General features: G+C 44.2%; 1 protein-coding gene across 2 annotated transcripts; it reads right to left on the bottom strand.

Moving 5' to 3' along the window:
• Positions 1-1,403: 1,403 nt before the first annotated feature.
• LOC124673741 (nucleolin 1-like) lies at positions 1,404-8,734 on the bottom strand. Of its 2 annotated transcripts, none has more exons than XM_047209780.1 (11): positions 8,558-8,734; positions 6,913-7,013; positions 6,681-6,822; positions 6,335-6,496; positions 6,152-6,233; positions 3,950-4,653; positions 3,760-3,868; positions 2,751-2,806; positions 2,486-2,592; positions 2,296-2,383; positions 1,404-1,988 (listed from the first exon to the last, which is right to left on the bottom strand). In XM_047209780.1, the coding sequence occupies exons 1-11, from the start codon at positions 8,732-8,734 to the stop codon at positions 1,800-1,802; spliced, it is 1,917 nt and encodes a 638-aa protein (XP_047065736.1). In that variant the 3' UTR covers positions 1,404-1,799. The 2 variants fall into 2 exon arrangements, with proteins under 2 accessions (XP_047065736.1, XP_047065737.1); XM_047209781.1 differs by having other exon boundaries at positions 6,913-6,994; positions 8,558-8,575.
• Between the last annotated feature and the right edge of the window lie 9,567 nt (positions 8,735-18,301).

Here is an 18,301-nt window from a genome sequence, read left to right as displayed (position 1 = left end):
GAACAATCCAAAGCCGACCCAAATCTGAGCCAGATTTGCGTGGCCGCGGACGCAGCGTCCGTCTGCTCGTATCTCAGGGCCCACCTATTGGTGGGCAAAGGTCCTATTTAATATGGACCGGGAGGGGACTCTCCCTATCCACTGCAGTCGACACTCCCTCCGTTTCTCCGCACGCACGAGCTCCGCCGCCATGGCTCCGAAGAAGGAGTTCGGTCCCGGCGCGAACGACCACGAGGCCGGCAGCAGCCGGCAGATCACGTGGAGAAGAGCCCATACTGGGACCTTTGGTTCGAGGTGGAGCACGACCAGCGCCGCCGGACGTTCTTCGTGTCCCGCATGGCCATGACGAGGCCTCGCGCCGATGCCCTGCACGCCACCGGCATCAACTAGGAGGCCTTCCCGCTACCAAGGCGGCCTCTACATCGACGACGTGGCCCAAGTGGCCTCGCCAATGCCGCCACCCGTGGAGGCGGAGGAGGACGACCCGGAGATGCGCGCCGCGCTCACGGCGTTCGTCGAGGTGAACGACCTTGAGGAGTTGGCCAAGTGGCCGCACCTCCACGCTGGAGGAGGAGGCCAGGCAGGCAGGCACGCAAGGACGTCGACGCCTGGACCTTCCTCGACATGGCACGCCGGCAGGAGGAGGCCACATGCCATGCCGCACTTCGGGAGGAGGAGGAGCGTCATGTCCACCTCTTACACGAGGCGGAGATGTAGGCAGCTACGACGGCGCGCAGCGGGAGAAGGAGGAGGTGTGGCTGGCACGCCTACGCAGGCCGGCCAGCCCTCCGGACCCGCGCCCGCCCTGGGACCGGGCCCAGTGGTCGTCGTGGCCGGAATCCCCAGCGCGGTCCGGCGTCTCGAGCCGCAATAGCGCCTCAACACCCGGGGGCGTCATTGTACGACGCCGGCGACCACGAGGATGACGAGGATGACCACGAGTTCTACTTGGACTAGGCAGCGCGTCGGCGGCCACCGCGTCCACCCCAAACCCTAGCTAGGGTTCTTTAGTTTTTTAAAAGCCTATATAGGGCTTTCTTTTGTATAAATTTGCCCACAATGAGGCATATGTTTTAATGAAGTATGTTTAGTTACTTTTTTTCCTCTTTTTTTGGTATGTTCGACTTGCGATGCATCGACACGTTGGACGCACTAGGTGACCCAAACGAACTATCGGCCACTTAAAACCCCACATGTCAGTGACAGTGAAAAGGAGCCTGGGAGCAAGGACTTGCGAACAAGGGGTTATCATCAATTATCCCCCGTCGAGGTGGATGGACATTGACCGTTGAAAACTGTGGCAAGGGTCACATAGTCAAATGGACTCGCAGAAAAAGGCTTGTCAAGGATGGCATCTCACTATCTCAGTCTGCATATAATCGCTCACCACTTGCAAGACGTTCTTCGAGTGTTCTGGATCTGTACTTAAGTTTCATATTACCACTTCGCATATTCGACAAGAGTGACAACAATAATGCTGAGAATCAGTAGATATTTTAAATGGGTTTGGCACGTAGCACAGACTGTCCGATCAAACATCCCTTCTATAGCTTCGGTTAAGGTTACTATCACTTTACTAGTTCCAAATCCGGCAGCAAAGGAACCCTGTAACTCCTCGTCGCTCATCAGAAAGAAAGAACAGTAAATCTAGTAGAACTAAAGACTGCAGATGTTTGAACAGCAGTAACAGTGTCATTCTGAGGATAGAGGTGCCAAAAGATGCCATCTTCTCTATATCTGATCCAATAAGGCTATGTCCATTGGTAGAGTCCAGATTCTTAAGCGCTGCCTTCGACTCTTCAAGAAGTAGGGCAGTTGGCAGGGGAATTTTCCATGGCAGACTGCTCGCGTTTCCACTGGAGATGATGACCAGAGGACTGCTTAGGACTCACCCCTTTATGGAATGGTGGCGAGTTCCATGCCTGCGGCCTCCCAGTCTGCTGAATAGGCGCCAAATATCCTGGGGGTGCATCTGCTTTCCGCAGTACCTGCAAAATACAAGATGTTAACGGCAGAAACCATTGACGGCGTGTTGTGATTTGCATCAGGTAAACTACAGCTGAGAGTTTAGTTGAGCTCTGCAATGAACTTTGCTATGACTGTTTCATTTTCGTAAATATTTTCGCCTAAAATGAGGCCCAGTATGTCTAGTGCTACAACTGAAATATCAAATGTTCCAATTTCCATGATAGGGTTTCTTTTGAGAAAATAATATGGTTCCATGCAAGCCATGTAACCAAAGGCACAGTTTAGCAACCGATGTAATGAGCTTGATGGTGAAAGCAGCATTCTTACTGTGAGAACTCTAGAGTAAAACGATGTCCCACTCAAAGATATAGCCCTCCCAATTGATTCATTGTCAGCAAAAGTAATATATGCAGCCCTGGGTAACAAGAGCATCAGTTAACAACAGACGAGGAGCTTACAGATGGTCAGATGCCAAAAGATATAGAAAGAAGTTGAAGCTTCATATGAGCGAACATACCCTTTTGGGTGGCCAGTAATTGCATCTGTCAACATATTGATCTTAAGAACTGTCCCACACTGCATAAAATGTGTTGACAATGCTTCCTTGGTTGCCGCAAAATGCACCTAAAACAATCACAATAGGAGATGTAACTCACCAAGTTTATAATCCAAGGTGTAATTACAATGAAGTTTTTTGGTAAAAGAAACATAATGAAGAATAGCAAAAATATAGTGACCAGTAGAGAGAACGAAAATAAGGAGATAGGTTATTTTTTACACACATTTGTCACGAGAACAGTTCTGGCATCAGCATCCTCCTCCAAATTTGTATGGGGACCTACAAGAAAACAAAATTTGAACTCTATCTGTGATCTCCGAAGAGTAGTAAAATTACAGAGATTCACCCAGTGAACAAAAATTTGAGACTGCTGAATACATGAAAAACAATGCACACTATGCTTGTTCCAGAGACGCGGTTTCTTCAGAGCACCCAACCAATGCTACCGGTCTCAAAAGTTTTGTGAAGTTAAGGGCTAGTTCAAGGTTGCTTAATTGTGTTGTCTTTATCTTACTATCTAAAAAATGATAGTGGGGAATATAGTATCATGTTAAGCAAACAAGATCAAAACCTAACACTACCAAAGTACACAAAAATAAAAGCACTACATGTACAAGCTTGCTGGATAGATCTCTTAGTTTTTTCTGCTAGCCAGGATGCAACATTAAACTTCTTTTTTGAATGATTATACCAAAAGGACTGAACACACATACACATATGGAAAATGCTATTCGAGTCTATCTCAGGATTCTTGTATTTAAGGTGTTCACTTTAGGATTAAGTGATGGAGTATGGTCATGGTTTTTGCAATTTATAGCCAGGAATGTACCACAGCTATGCACCATTGTAGAGCACTTCGCAGATAAACTTCCCTCATGTTTCAACTAGGTGGCTCTTGCTGCCAAAGTAGAAAAGAGGCAATACAAACCAGTGAACGCACCAATGTACTACAGAATGACCCTTTATTACAACCGCAGTCACAGGTACCCAAGCATATTAACCTAGGCCGCTATATCATTTCACTGCTACTAAAAATGTCAACTCCCAACAGTCTCAAGTTACACATGTTGACCTAATAGATTTGCAAGAAGAAACTGGTAGACTAATTGCACATGGTTAATCATCAAGTATTTAATTAACAAATCGAATGTCATCTGTCCTAGGTTGCTTTGAACGAATTCACTCATATACAGAATCAGATACAGAAGAAACTAAGGAACAATAGGACAAACCTGATGGTAGAGATCCTTGCTTCCCATTGTTTATCTGCGCCTGCTTCGAGCGAAGCTTGAGCATGTCCAGCTCCACCTGCTTTAGCTTTAGTTTCACATCCAACATCTCCTGCATGATCGGTTACGACAACCATTATTGCGCTAGAATATCACAAAAAGTAAACAAGCAACTCAGCAGCGAATAGCTTACATCTTTTACTGGTTTGTTACTGTAACTGCTGCCATCTTCACGCACAGAAGATCCACTCTTGGACTGTGCAGGGCTGTTAATTTGCTGACTTTGCAAAACATCGGTTCCTGAATTTAGCCGTGTATTTAACTGAGAAGAATTGTTAGATGCTGATACATGTCCTTTAAATGAGTTGCTCGCAAGCCGTGCTGGTTCAGAAAGTGCTGCAGATGAGCTCTTCACCTCAGATGTGAACTCATTCAAACTTTGTGAATGGAATTTTTTTACTGGCAATGTTGGAGTAGACTTCTGGCTACTAAAATCTCTAACTTGATGATGGTTACGATCCACGTCACCAAAATCTAACCGACCGCTCAACCTGCTTCTGTTGAACTTCTCCCTGTGCTCATGTGGGCGTACTGTATTGACATCTGGGTAACTACTCGAAAAGTTTCCAGAATTTGCTCTGTCAAATAAATCGCCATCCGTTCTTCGTTCATGCTCAGACACCGGTAACTTGGCCTTCTTATGCATTCTATTCTCAACATGCATGTTATCAGTTTCTCTAGGTAAACCTTGATCCTCTACAGCAGGCTTCCCTAGCCTGTCCCAAACATTGCGGCGTCTTTTCATGGATTCTGACACTTCACCATCGTCAGTTGCCACGGCCACAGGCAAACGCCTCGTGGAAGCGTTTGCTCCAAGATATTCATCATGGAGTTCCTCTGCATTAGATTTTTTAAAAACAGCAAATCAATATCAAGTATCGCTTTTGAGCTACAGCTATACAGCTTTTGGCAGGACAATTATAGTCCACCCCAGAACTTGTAACCAGGCTACTGTATATTTTTCAAAATGAACTACAAAACGAAATATGGCTCAGCTCAAAGGTAGTATTAGTATGTTTGGTATTTTGGGAGAAAACAGCAGAATAGTTACCATTTGGACCCTCCAATCTATAGTTTTCAAGGATAAGGCATGTTGTCCCTGACACCATGCCCTCGGATCAAAGTCCACAACTCCACAGAAATTGCAAAATTAAATAGTTACTTAAACAGATTCAGCCAAAAGAGATTAAAGGTATACACTAAGAGAAAGCAAGTCGCCATTTAGATCAGAAGACAGCACAAAAGAGTTTTTCTCATATATATAGTGTTGCGTTATTAGTTGCCTCTGTAACAAACTTTGACAGTGTGGCCATTTTCGGCAAAAAAAAAAAATTATATTTTCAATAGTAAAATGTTTATTCCCTTCGTTGTTCAATTCATCTATAAGCAAACAAACAGAAACATTCTTCTCATATTTTTTCAGCTGCACCTTCAATCGTGCAGAAGCCCCAGGGGATGTAAAGCCCCTACTGAAAAGAAAAGGAGCTATTGTCTGTAGGCATTTTATTCCTATTCAGGGTTGAGTTGAGACAAGCCTAACTGGAGACCAAGCTTGCCTGAGTCAGTACAGCACTTTCACCGAGTTGGCCAGCCACATGAAATAACTCATTTTAGGGAAAATTTGCGCCAAACATAGCCAATCAACTTTCTAGAAATGTATACACAGCCTCCATAAATAAAGGAACTCCATGTTGCTTGTATGTATAGAGCTTAGGGAACAAAAAGAAAATCATAATTCGAATAGGATTATCAGAATCTTGATTCCTTTTACAGTCACGCCTAAGTATGCAAGCTAACCTGGGAGGTTAGATGAAACAAGAGCAAGCACATGAACCAAAAAAAAATGTTACGGTCTATTCATCATAATCATGTGAAAAAAATGACGGAACAGTAGGGGTCCCCGGAGAGTATGTATTTAATACAGAAGAAAATATTACAACGCGGGGATATTTAAAGATATATTTAAACAATTTTGAAAGGTCAGTAACCCACAAAGTAAGAAAGAGGAATTATCTTCTTTAAAAATCAGATCATCTAACCTAACAGATGCTGGTGAACCTCCCCCAAAAACAAAAACAAGGAACTCGGTGGCAGAAAATGCAGCATGTAGTACAAATATTCAATGTACGAGCAGAATGTTCAGAGAACAAAAAGAACTAATTCTGATGCAATAATAGTGACATATAGATGTGGTAAACTATAGAGTATAGAATCCATCACAAGTGTGCTAAGGAGTAGTTTGAAGCAGATATCATATGAAATATGGTATTAGAACATGTTGTCCCGCAATCGAGCTAAGGCGCTGACACACTTGCATAGGAAAAAAAAGGCTTGCCTTGTGTCAATGCATGTTCAGTCTTTGAAGCTACACCAGACTTCCGCATGGAACTTCTGCCATCTGTTGAATTCCAATCTTTCTGCTCTGACACAGAATCATCAGCTTAGATACCTCCTTTCCATAGCAAAAACAACAAAGGGAGGCACTTAACAATAGAAAGATGGTCTATTGAGTATTTACCTTCTGATGCGGACCATCCCAATAACCATTGTCACCAACCAACATTTCAGGGGAAACAATAACAGTTGAACTAATGCGTCGCTGGGCTACATTTTGCCCTTTAATCGAATCAAGCTTCTGAAGGCCTTTGTGCTCTTGCGGTGTTAGGACCTTCGAGTTTACCTGATCAACAGTGGATGAGTTGGACCGAGTGTACGTAAGTCATGATGTGTGCAGAATTTGGGCATATTACATGAAAGAAGTAAATGCATGTCCATGCAAGTTCACTTTAATGGATATTATGGACACAAATTAAATGCTGTATGCCCACTAATGATTGTAAGGCAAAAGATGTCAAGGTCCTTACAATACGAGCATCTCCAGGTTGGGTTTTTGTAACCAGAAGATTCTTCTTGTCATTCAAGTTCCGACTCTCACTTTCCACCCCATGTTGCACACTAGAATCATCAGCCAGTGTTGCGGACCTTTTGCTTAGGTAGCCCCAAAGCCTGCTTAGTCATGCAAAAGGCGTCATGACTCATAAAAGTACACAGATCAAGAATACAACTAACTGATTAAAGCAAGTATAGCTATAATACCATGCAACAAATTTTGCACTATCATCACCAAGAAAGGCCTCCAAATCATCGCGTGCTTGATACTGATGTTTCCCATTACAAACTAAAATTACAATGTACTCCTTTAGTCCGGGAGAAAAGCAAAGAAAAATAATCAGTCATTATGAAATTAAAAGCTAACAAAGCATCTGGTTTATATCAACACAGAAAAACATACCAACAGCAACTCAAAGAGCTGAATACCTGTACTTGACTCAAAACATGCAATGGAAACTGACAGATATCCTACAACACTAAAGAGAATAGCGAAGCATACAACCTGGCCTACAACATAGCAAAATAAAGAACTGAGATAGCTGCCACTTATAGCTAAGCTCAAATTAACAATAGATGATGCCAAGGTTGTGCTTCAATGTTTTCTTGTTCGATTTTATCAATCTTAAGACCCCAAAAAAATCCCTGTGCTAAATCCGTATAGCACTCGAAGCAATGCTTATGGAGAACAAGTCTAAAATATAATTGGATACATCATAGGTAAAATTATTTGCTTGTAACACTCAAAGCATGCCCCAACCTGTCCTGCAACAAGGAGCATACACCCTTTTAATAGGGAAGTGATCTATATATGTGTTGGCACACACCACTCCCTTGTCCTGTCACCTTATGTCAATATATTTTTCATTGCCATGAATTGGTCAGATCACCAACCTACAAGGTAATTGGGCCATTGAAATTGTACTGACGATGTTCACTTCATCTCCAGGTGATGTGGAAACATTGCAATCCATTTGTTACTGCCTTCAATAGCATATACGGTACAGATACAATCTTCCAAGTAGCACACCAAAATATCTTTACGAAACTGGTGAAAAATACTGCTCAACTGAACTCATCAGTGTTCCAACAAATAACTCGGTAGATTCATCTAAACCTGGCTACAACTATAAATCTGTGACTAGAGCAGGTTGGCTCTGTCACTACCGCAGGGTGTTGGTAGTATTCTGAATGTATAATTTATTAATTATCCATAGGCTTGTGCAGCACTTGATTTTTTGCATTTTGTAAATTGTAGGGCACGTCAATGCAACGAAGGCCACATCAATAGAAGAATGGCTTGTGGAACTGGAATCAAGGTTATCAGAGATGAAAAGAGGTATGCCGAACATTGACAAGGACTGTTTACAAAGGTTAAGAGATCACGCTGATGGTCATTTTTGTCAGAAACCCACTTTCAAGTATCTTCGCACAGTGCTGATGCACTTGAGGCTGAGACGAACTATTGGGCTCAGCTGTAAGAATTCTGATCATACGTTGACAATTGAGTTCATATCTAAAATGACGAGTAGTCTAAAAAGTAGAAAACAACTCCAATGTTCTAGGTATCTCCTCTCCAACTAAAATTTCACTTCACTGCCAGTCTCTCGACCCAGGCAGAGCATTCAGCAAACCGAACAAATGCGTATCGTCTATTCAGAGCCACCCAAATCCCCTTGGTACTACAGTCCGAAGACGAGGAGGCCCATTTCGCGACATTCCCGAGACGGATTAGCACACACCCAAACACGCAGGAGCAACCCCGCGCAGCCGCATCGCACCAAACATCCGCACTAGCAAGTTGAGGGCTAGCGCGCGAGGGAAGCGAAAGGGGAGAGATTCGGGGCGGTACCGCGAGGGTGTCGTCGGAGTAGGTGCCGAGGAAGCGGGGGAGCACGTCGGCGACGGCGGCGCGGAGGGCGGTGGCGGCCTCGGAGCGCCGATCCATGCGGAAGGAGCGCTCCTCGGCGGCGAAGACCCGGCGGAGACGCCGCCGCAGCTGCTCATCCGCATCCGCCTCCTGCCCCATCTCTCGCCTTTTTGGGGAAGCAGTGGCCCTTCCGTGGGTGAGAGAGAGAACCTTCTAGCGGCTACCTACTGGCTCTGGCCCCGGTCTCTATTATTGCGTCAGCCTCACCCATTCGTGCGTGCTGTTCACCGTCCCTTCCATGCTCCCACAGTTTTCATCTACTCACGTTTTACTATCCAGCAAGTAGGAATTCATTTTGTACTAAATATTTGTATATAAGTTGTTTTTTTATATCTTGCAAACAAAACGTGCATTAGTTTGTCAAATAATAATATGGGTATAATCATCAATGTCGGTAACCTAAGTCACAATTTTGTAGCCTCGGCCTAATTTGAGGCTCTCTCTAGGAAGGCTTCCTTGGAGCAGGCTCCCGTTACAAACGGGATATAAGCCACGGTTGATGAGTTGATCTTTTTTCCGAGAGAGGACATGTGCGCTTTATTATGATCACATAAACACATAGTCAATATAAATTGTCTCATGGATGCCAACCAGAGGCACATCACGCCACACCGACTTACAAGTAAACTCTAATGATCGAGCTAAATGATGCCAACATAGTTCTGCACATGGCTAATATAAGAGAATGAACACTTATTAAAACTAGCAACCAATACCCTAATGTCTTCAATTACAACACCACATGTGTGCAAACCTGATTGCAATAGCTTCAGCTAGCTTCGAGTTCACCACCTGCTCAGAATTATTACCAGTCGCTGGAACAAAGTCTTGTGGTGATCACGAGCAATAACACCGGCACTCATGCTTTGGGACGAAGCAAAGAGAGCTGCAACAACATTCGAGCAGAGCAAACCTTGCAACGGTGGAAACCAAGATGCTACCCGACTGGTCTCATGACGTTACCTTCTTCCCGGATCTTATTTCGAGTATCCCACATGTGCCAGAAAGAAACAACCAACACCGTAGATTGCATACTATTGCAGTTGGATGTGACGTCGAGAAGCCAAGCTTTAGGTGAAGTAAAGAACTTACAGTTCAAATGAATGTCCAACTACTTCACATCAGCCCACACCTCCCTCGCAAAAAGGACAAAAAAAAAGCATGGCATGCTCCACACTCTCCTCCGCAGAACAATGAACACATAGCGGGGAAACCTGGATGTGACATCGCAGAAATTGCTGACCTGTTGGGAGGCAGTTGTGTGCAAATCTCCATGGGGTAATGCCCATCATCCTAGGGGCCTTCCAAAACTTTGTGACAGCTTTTAGTTTTTTTAAAACATAAGGCTCGAAACCCCGACTTTGAATTAACAAAGTCATCAACCGTCCAGGAGTGCAATGGTAGCACCAACAAAACGGAAAAACAACGAACAACTGGGACTACGAGCTTACAAGACAACAAAGGGAACAACATAGAGGAGGGGAAAGCAAGCTACACTACACTAGGAGCAATAGGCGGAGAGCTTGAACTCGTCGATGAAGCGCAGTCCTCTATTGCAAGGGCGTGACGCCGAGACTAACCCGAACCAACATGCCTCCAATGCTAAAGCAGAGCACAACCATGACCGTCAGAGCGTAGTTGTCTTCATCCCTCGAGATACTAAAGGAGGAGGGCTTGTTGGAGACACCTCCAAGGAGGAGAGCGGTGTCCCAAGGGCATCGATGTCACCGCACCAGCCGAGCTCTTGGTGAGATTTCGCCCTATCCCAACCACCACCACAAAATACATAACCTTTAAATCTATCCTATGACACATTTAGCCCACGACCTAAGAAATAAATCACCAACATCGCCTGCGGCATGACGCCGGCCTAACAAACCACCCTTGTATATCTAGGTAGCGACATGCTCAAGCAAGGTGAAGAGGCACTACTAGAAAAAAGCCTAGCCGTAGGATGACTAACACTGGCGCACCACTACAAGGTGCGTCACCACTATGTTTGACCAAGGTTTGACCCACCCCGATACATAGAAATGGCGCACCATGTAGTGGTACACTGATAACCCACAAGTATAGGGGATCGCAGCAGTCTTCGCGGGTAGTAAAACCCAATTTATTGATTCGACACAAGGGGAGACAAAGAATACTTGAAAGCCTTAACAGCGGAGTTGTCAATTCAGCTGCACTGGAAACGAGACTTGCTCGCAAGAGTTTATCGATAGTAACAGTTTTATAGCGATAGCAGTAGTGAAATAACGACGCGAGTAACGAGAGACAGCGGTAGTGATTATAGTAAACAGCGAGGATTAAAATATCGTAGGCACGGGGACGGATAACGGGCGTTGCATGGATGAGAGAAACTCATGTAACAATCAAGCAGGGCATTTGCAGATAATAATAAAACGGTGTCTAAATACAAAGCAATCAATAGGCATGTGTTCCAATTATAGTGAAAGATCGAGATGTCGCCTAGAGGGGGGGGGGTGAATAGGCAATTACAAACTCTTGCGGATTTTGTCTTGTAAGAATGTGGAATTAAACTATCGTTTAGTTTACAAGCACAAACCCTAAATATGCTAAGCTCAACTAAGTGTAACAATAGCAACTAGAGCTAATCAAGATAGGCACAAGATATATGTAGCACAAGTGATAGCAAGATATATATATATATATATACTTCAAGCACGATGGCTATCACAAGGAAAGAGAGCTCGGGTATAGAAATAACCGAGGCACGCGGAGACGAGGATGTATTCCCGTGTTCCCTTGCTTTGCAACAAGGTACATCCCGTTTGGAGGAGTGGAGGTCCCACGAAGGATTCCCCGCGCCACGAAGGCTCACCCTATTCTCCGAACCACACCCACGAAGGATAATGGCCCTTTCCTTATGGTTAGCTTTTCCTCCGCTCCGGAGATGGCAAGCTCCACAACCACTTCACAAGCTCCACGAAGGAGAAGCCCGGGCCTCTTCACAATCTTCTTGAAGAGATCACCGGAGCACCAATCACCAAGCCAACTAGGAGGTCACCCTCCAAGAGTAACAAGCTCACGGTCTCTCACTCGAACAAATCGTGGTGGAGAGCTCAACACTATGCAATGATGCAAAGCAAGAACACCGGAGGTGTTCAAGTCCTTCACACTCAAATCCCACCAAAGCAACGAATGCTAGGATGAGATTGGAGAGGAAGAACAAGGGGGAAAGTCAACCAAAGACTCCAAGATCTAGATCCCAAGAGATTCCCTCACTTAGAGAAGAAACGGTTTGGTGGAAGTGTAGATCTAGATCTCCTCTCTCAAATCCTCAAATATGAGCAAGAACGGTTGGAGGAATCAAGGGAGAGAGCAACTTCTTCAAATGCAACAATGGAGGTGAGAGAAAGGGGAAGAAGTTCACAGCCCAAGGTGGAAGAAGGGCTATTTATAGCCCAAGAGCAAATATAACCGTTGGGGAAGAGTTGGGCTGAGTCAGCCGTCGAGGAGGCCGGTCAACCGGGCCTGGGACCGGGCCGTCCGGTTCGGGACCCGGTCGAGACCGGGCCACGGACCGGGCCATCCGGTCCACGGACCGGTCGGCCGGGCTAGTGACCGGACCAAGCTGAAAAGCTTACTCGGATAGTGCCCGGATGGCACCGGTCCGAGGGCCGGTTTGAACCGGGCCATCCGGTCGAACGGCCGGTCACGCCGGGCTAGAAACCGGACCAAGATTAAAGCTAACTGGATAGTGCCGGATGGCACCGGTCCGAGGGCCGGTTTGAACCGGGCCATCCGGTCAGACGGCCGGTCACGCCGGGCTAGAAACCGGGCCAGCAGGAAATCATGTTATACAAAAACTGTGATAACTTTTGTGTCCGGACCCCGATTGACATGAAACCAATTTTGTTGGAAAGATAACGACGAATAGAACCCCAACAAAAACTGGAAATATGGAGACTCCTCACAGAACATTTTAGATGATTTTAGAGAGGGAGTCTCCCACCGTTAAGAAACGGTGAAGACGTCCAAACTCGAAAATGCAATAGAAGATGCATGCGGATTCCGTTTTCGATGAACTTGGGCTTGTTGTAAAGCTAGCAACAAGCTCAAGAACCTCTCACAGAGAAACACCAAGAAGCAATAGGGATATGCAAAGTATGCAAAGGATTGAGCTCCCTAAGAGGATGCGATCAAGTTACCCAACCGAAAGCCCCTCTTGATAGTGCGGCTATCTATCCTATAATCCGGTCTCCCAACAACCACCTTGGGACCGGTAAAAGGAAAACCTAGCAAGGCCATACCTTTGCCTTGCGCATCCCGCTTGATCTTGATGACAGCTCTTCAACCTCCACTCAAGCCGGAATGCCTCACTTGATCATCGTCGCTTCGTGAAGACTCACAAATGCTCCCCCATACACCATGATGGGAAAGCTCTATTGATGCACATCTTCACATGTCCATCATTACCAAATGGACGGCAAGCTTCAAGTATGTGATCCACTCAAGATGCTCAACTTGAACTTGCCCAACTCAACCTTGTATCTTCTCATACTCTATCATACTATCTTGAGGTGTATAAAGAATTCTTCACTTGGAATCAAGCTCTCAAGATCTTGATCATTCATTGCTTATCTCATAGGATAGAGCATGGCCAATATTGAGTTCCACATAAGAACTCCATCTTCATTTCTTCTTCTTGATCATATCACATATATATCTTCAAGCCAATGATCTTGATGCCAATACACAAGATGTATCTTTATTTACATGGCATCCATACTTGAATCCAACACATGGAATACAAGTAGAACCTATGGAATATTCCTTCATATAAACTTAATGAAAACATTAGTCCATAGGGGTTGTCATTAATTACCAAAACCACACATAGGGGCAATGTACCCTTACATATAGTCGTACGTGCTCGCAATGAGAAACTTGCACAACATCTTTTGTCCTACCAGCCGGTGGCAGCCGGGCCTCAAGGGAATCTACTGGATATTAAGGTACTCCTTTTAATAGAGTACCGGAGCAAAGCATTAACACTCCGTGAACACATGTGATCCTCACATCACTACCATCCCCTCCGGTTGTCCCGATTTCGTCACTTCGGGGCCATTGGTTCCGGACGAGCGACATGTGTATACAACTTGCGGGTAAGACCATAAACAATGAATATCATGATGAAATAATAACATGTTCAGATCTGAGATCATGGCACTCGGGCCCTAGTGACAAGCATTAAGCATAACAAGTTGCAACAATATCATCAAAGTACCAATTACTGGACACTAGGCACTATGCCCTAACAATCTTATACTATTACATGACCAATCTCATCCAATCCCTACCATCCCCTTCAGCCTACAGCGGGGGAATTACTCACACATGGATGGGGAAAACATGGCTGGTTGATGAAGAGGCGTCGGTGGTGATGGTGGCGATGATCTCCTCCAATTCCCCGTCCCGGCGGAGTGCCAGAACGGAGACTTCTGGCTCCGAGACGGAGTTTCGCGATGTGGCGGCGTTCTGGAGGGTTTCTGGCGACTTCGACTTCTCTCCGTGCGTTTTTAGGTCGAAGGCGATAAGTAGTCCGAAGGAGGGCGTCGGGGGCCGACCGAGGCCGCCACACACTAGGGCCGCGCGGGCCCCTCCTGGGCCGCGCCGGCCTAGTGCGTGGGGCCCTCGGGCCCCCACCTGGCTCGCCCTTCGGCTCCGCCAATATTCCGGGAAAATAGGACCTTCCGCATAAATTCCGAGGTTTTTCCCGAAAGTTGGATTTCTGCACAAAAATGAGACATCGTAACAGCTTCGCTGAAAACAGCGTTAGTCCGTGTTAGTTGCATCCAAAATACACAAAGTAGAGGCAAAACAATAGCAAAAGTGTTCGGGAAAGTAGATACGTTTTGGACGTATCAACTCCCCCCAAGCTTAGCTTATTGCTTGTCCTCAAGCAATTCAGTTAAACAACTCGAGCGATAAAAGAACTTTCACGAACACATTTGTTCATATGATGTAAATATTCTCATGCTATGGCTAACACTTAGGCAGTTCATAATAAGATACATGCAAATAAGATCATCTAATAGCTATGTCAATCATGGAAAGGTACCAACAATTAATAATAAGCATCATGAATCATGTATATAAGCAGGATTGCAATGTTCATAAAAGAGTATGATAGAGTGGTATCTCGCTTGCCCATATTTGATCAGCAAAACATAAATGCTCGAGCACCTCCGAAGTTCATAGAAAGACTAGAAATAGTGATTGTCAAAGATAAAAGCATCAAAGTTATACCACAATCAATCATATTTTGAGACAAGCATATTACACTAAGAATGACAGTTGTGCTCTCAAGAAAGTGCTCAAAGAAAGGATGGAGACACAACATAAAAGTAAAAGATTGACCCTTCGCAGAGGAAGCAGTGGATTAACATGCGCTAGAGCTTTTCATTTTTAAAACAGGAGTAAAATTGTTTTGAGAGGTGTTTGTTGTTGTCAACGAATGGTAATGGGTACACCAACTACCTCGCCAACCGGACTTTCAAGAGCGGCTCCCATGAAGGACGTTATCTCTACCAGCAAGGTAGATCATCCCTCTTCTCTTTTGTTTACACGCGTATTTTAGTTTTATTATGGGTGACACTCCCCCCAACCTTTGCTTACACAAGCCATGGCTAACCGAATCCTCGAGTGCCTTCCATCAATCACATACCATGGAGGAGTGTCTATTTGCAAAATTAAGTTGCTTACTGATGAATCAGAGCAAAACATGTGAAGAGAATTATTAGTGAAAGTTAATTAATTGGGGCTGGGAACCCCGTTGCCAGCTCTTTTTGCAAAATTATTGGATAAGCGGATGTGCCACTAGTCCATATGAAAGTTCGTCAAGAGTAAATGACAAGGTTGAAAGTTAAACACCACATACTTCCTCATGAGCTATGAAACATTAACACAAATTGAGAAGCATTTTGAAGGTTTAAAGGTAGCGCATGAGAATTTACTTGGAATGGTTTGAAATGCCATGCATAGGTATTTATGGTGGACACTTTGGAATAACTTGGTTTTCATGTGTTTGGAAGCACGAGCAGCGTTCCCGCTCGGTACAAGTGAAGGCTTAGCAAAAGACTAGGGAGCGATAAATCAAGAGAGCAAGAATCGTCATAATCATGCTTGCGGCAAAATAAATTAACTGAGGCATAAAAGTGATACCAGAACTCTGAAGCAATGTAAATCATCGAGGCTTAATTGACTTTTGTTCAGTCATATGCATGTGTGAGCATGCGCCAAGTTAATTCAAACGAATTATTCAGAGGAGGATACCACAATATCATACCTATTTATGAATAAAACAATGCAAGCAAACATCCATGACATGCTACTCATATTAATAAATTGGAGCTAAACATGAGAGATTATGAACTACTAGACTTTCTTAAATGACATATACCTCACATGAACCAACTAAGCATGCTCACATGGATGAGTATATGTACAAAAATGAAAACAAATAGAGTTCATACCAGCCTCTCACCACAATCCAATTGTCGTAAATCGTCATTATTGCCTTTTCACTTGTGTAGCTTGGATAATATGAAATGAAAACCACGCTCCAACCACCGAAGACCATTGAACTCATAATGAACTTTACAAACCAAAGAAGAACAGCAAATATTTTTGGTGTTTTCGAATTTGAGAACAAGAATAAAAAGAAATAAGCAAACAAAGCAAAATCTTTTTGGATTTTCTTATAGCAAACCAACGATAGCAAATAAAGCAAGATAAAAGCAAGAAACTAAAGTAAACAAGTGGTGAAGAGAAACAACAGAAATATTTTTGGTCTTTTTGTGTTTTAGGAAAGAAACAAAGCAAGAACAAGAAAATGAAAACTAAAAGAAACACAGAAAAGCAAGATGGCAGAAATCTGCCAAAACTTGACAACGAAGACGAAGAATCGATTTTAAAGAAATTCTTAAACTGCTCAGCTCGAAAAGTGTTCAACTAATGAAAGTTAGACAACAACCTGGGGAACACGCACAAAAATTGACAACTCAAAATAACGTCCTGGCTGCGCGCACGAATTTTTTTAGTAACAGTCCAGAATCTGTTTTCAGGCAGCACTTCCCCAAATATCATCTCCCTCTCATTAGAAAACCACTCAAAGAAACTAAACAAGTATATACAAGTATCCAGCAACCATAATATGCAAAGAATGAGTGATGCCGGTATACCTCCCCCAAGCTTAGGCTTTTGGCCTAAGTGGAGTTCAATCCCATGGTGCCCATGAAGAAGCACCTCCGTAGTACGACGAAGATGGATCATATTCCGTGTATGTGCTGGAAGAAGCACCCGGATACGTGACGGTGTAGTCGTAGGAGGGCTCGGCGTCCTCGGAGTCATGCTGCTGGTGGAAGCCTTGTATCTTCAATTGCTCATCCACCTCCTCCTTAGTGTGCGACCATGGTTTCCTGTCAATACTGAACAAATCTGGCTGCGGCAAAAGGACTTCCCTCTCTTCCCCGTCAGCAAACAATATTCTATATATAGACAATCTTATCTAAACTAGAGTCGGTTGTAACAAATTGATGACTCTTCATAGCAGCAATATCGAGCCTCATAGGAGTTATTTTTACATCATTAGGGTCAAGAGGAAGCTCTAAATATGCTAAAACGCGCGAAGCAATAATTCCTCCAAATATAGGCCCCTTGTTAGACAAGCGGCGAGCAACAAGAGCACCAAGATGATAAGGTGTGTCCCCGAGTGAGTGCAGCAATTAAGAAACCAAGGTGATAGCTAGATATGTTACTAGTGTTCTCCCTACCAAGAATGCTAGTACCAATGTAATAAGCAAAATACTTAATGGCGGGGAGTTGAATGTTTCTTATCTTGCCACGCTGAATGGTGCGACAATCATCATTGGTGATCCCTCGATAGAGCTCCAACAATTCCTTGGGGTTGTCCTCGATCTTCCTTGCTGTACCTACAGGGACAATACCCAATGCAGCACAAAAATTCTCTAACTTCATAGTAATAGGCTTACCATAGATCTTAAATTCTACGGTCGGGCGAAAGTGCTTATTGTTGAATTTGAAGCTCTCCACAAAGATTTTAGTGAGCGTATAGTATTGCTCACTCTCATCTCCCACATAGGTGGTTAAACCTACCTTACCGACGAGGGTCAAGAAATCATCCAACAACCCCGCATTACTCAAAAAGTCATAACATGGGAAGGATGCAGCATTAGGGACTCCATTGTCCTCTTCGGGTGCGAAGCTTGGTGCGATGAGGTCCTCATTATAGGATGGCCTGAATCGGGTGGATGACCTAGAGGGCCTCCCCGTGCTTGTTGTCTCTCTTTCAAACACTTCTCCAAAGTTACAATTATCCATCTTCCTTTTCTGAAATTTTTCAACAAACATTATAAAATTTGATTTGTGACATATAATTGAGGAAAACTACCATAGGAACTTGCTAGAGTACTAATCATGCATCAAAACTAGTTTCTACCACTTAGAACTGTAAGGGTATTTTACCCTTATCCATTATTTTGGTAACAATGACACCGCGCTAGAGTATTTGACCTAATATGTTTATAAGGATAATCTCAGGTATTAGGCAATGAGGCATAAATGGTGTATCAAAGGAACAAGAAGGCTAAAGGAGACCCCCACTTCAACAACAATCAAAAA

This window comes from Lolium rigidum, chromosome 7 (assembly GCF_022539505.1).
Source record: "Lolium rigidum isolate FL_2022 chromosome 7, APGP_CSIRO_Lrig_0.1, whole genome shotgun sequence".
NCBI lineage: Eukaryota > Viridiplantae > Streptophyta > Magnoliopsida > Poales > Poaceae > Lolium > Lolium rigidum.
This window is presented reverse-complemented; position numbering and strand designations above follow the sequence as displayed.

Bases quoted from the DNA above. Each gene is read 5' to 3' on its own strand.
- LOC124673741 (XM_047209780.1), bottom strand. From the start codon at position 8,734: ATGGGGCAGGAGGCGGATGCGGATGAGCAGCTGCGGCGGCGTCTCCGC. The intron at 4,654-6,151 runs GCAAGCCTTTTT...AATCTAATGCAG, and splicing joins TGAACATGCATTGACACAAG to AGGAACTCCATGATGAATAT. The intron at 1,989-2,295 runs GTAAGAATGCTG...TGTATTTTGCAG, and splicing joins TTTACTCTAGAGTTCTCACA to GTACTGCGGAAAGCAGATGC.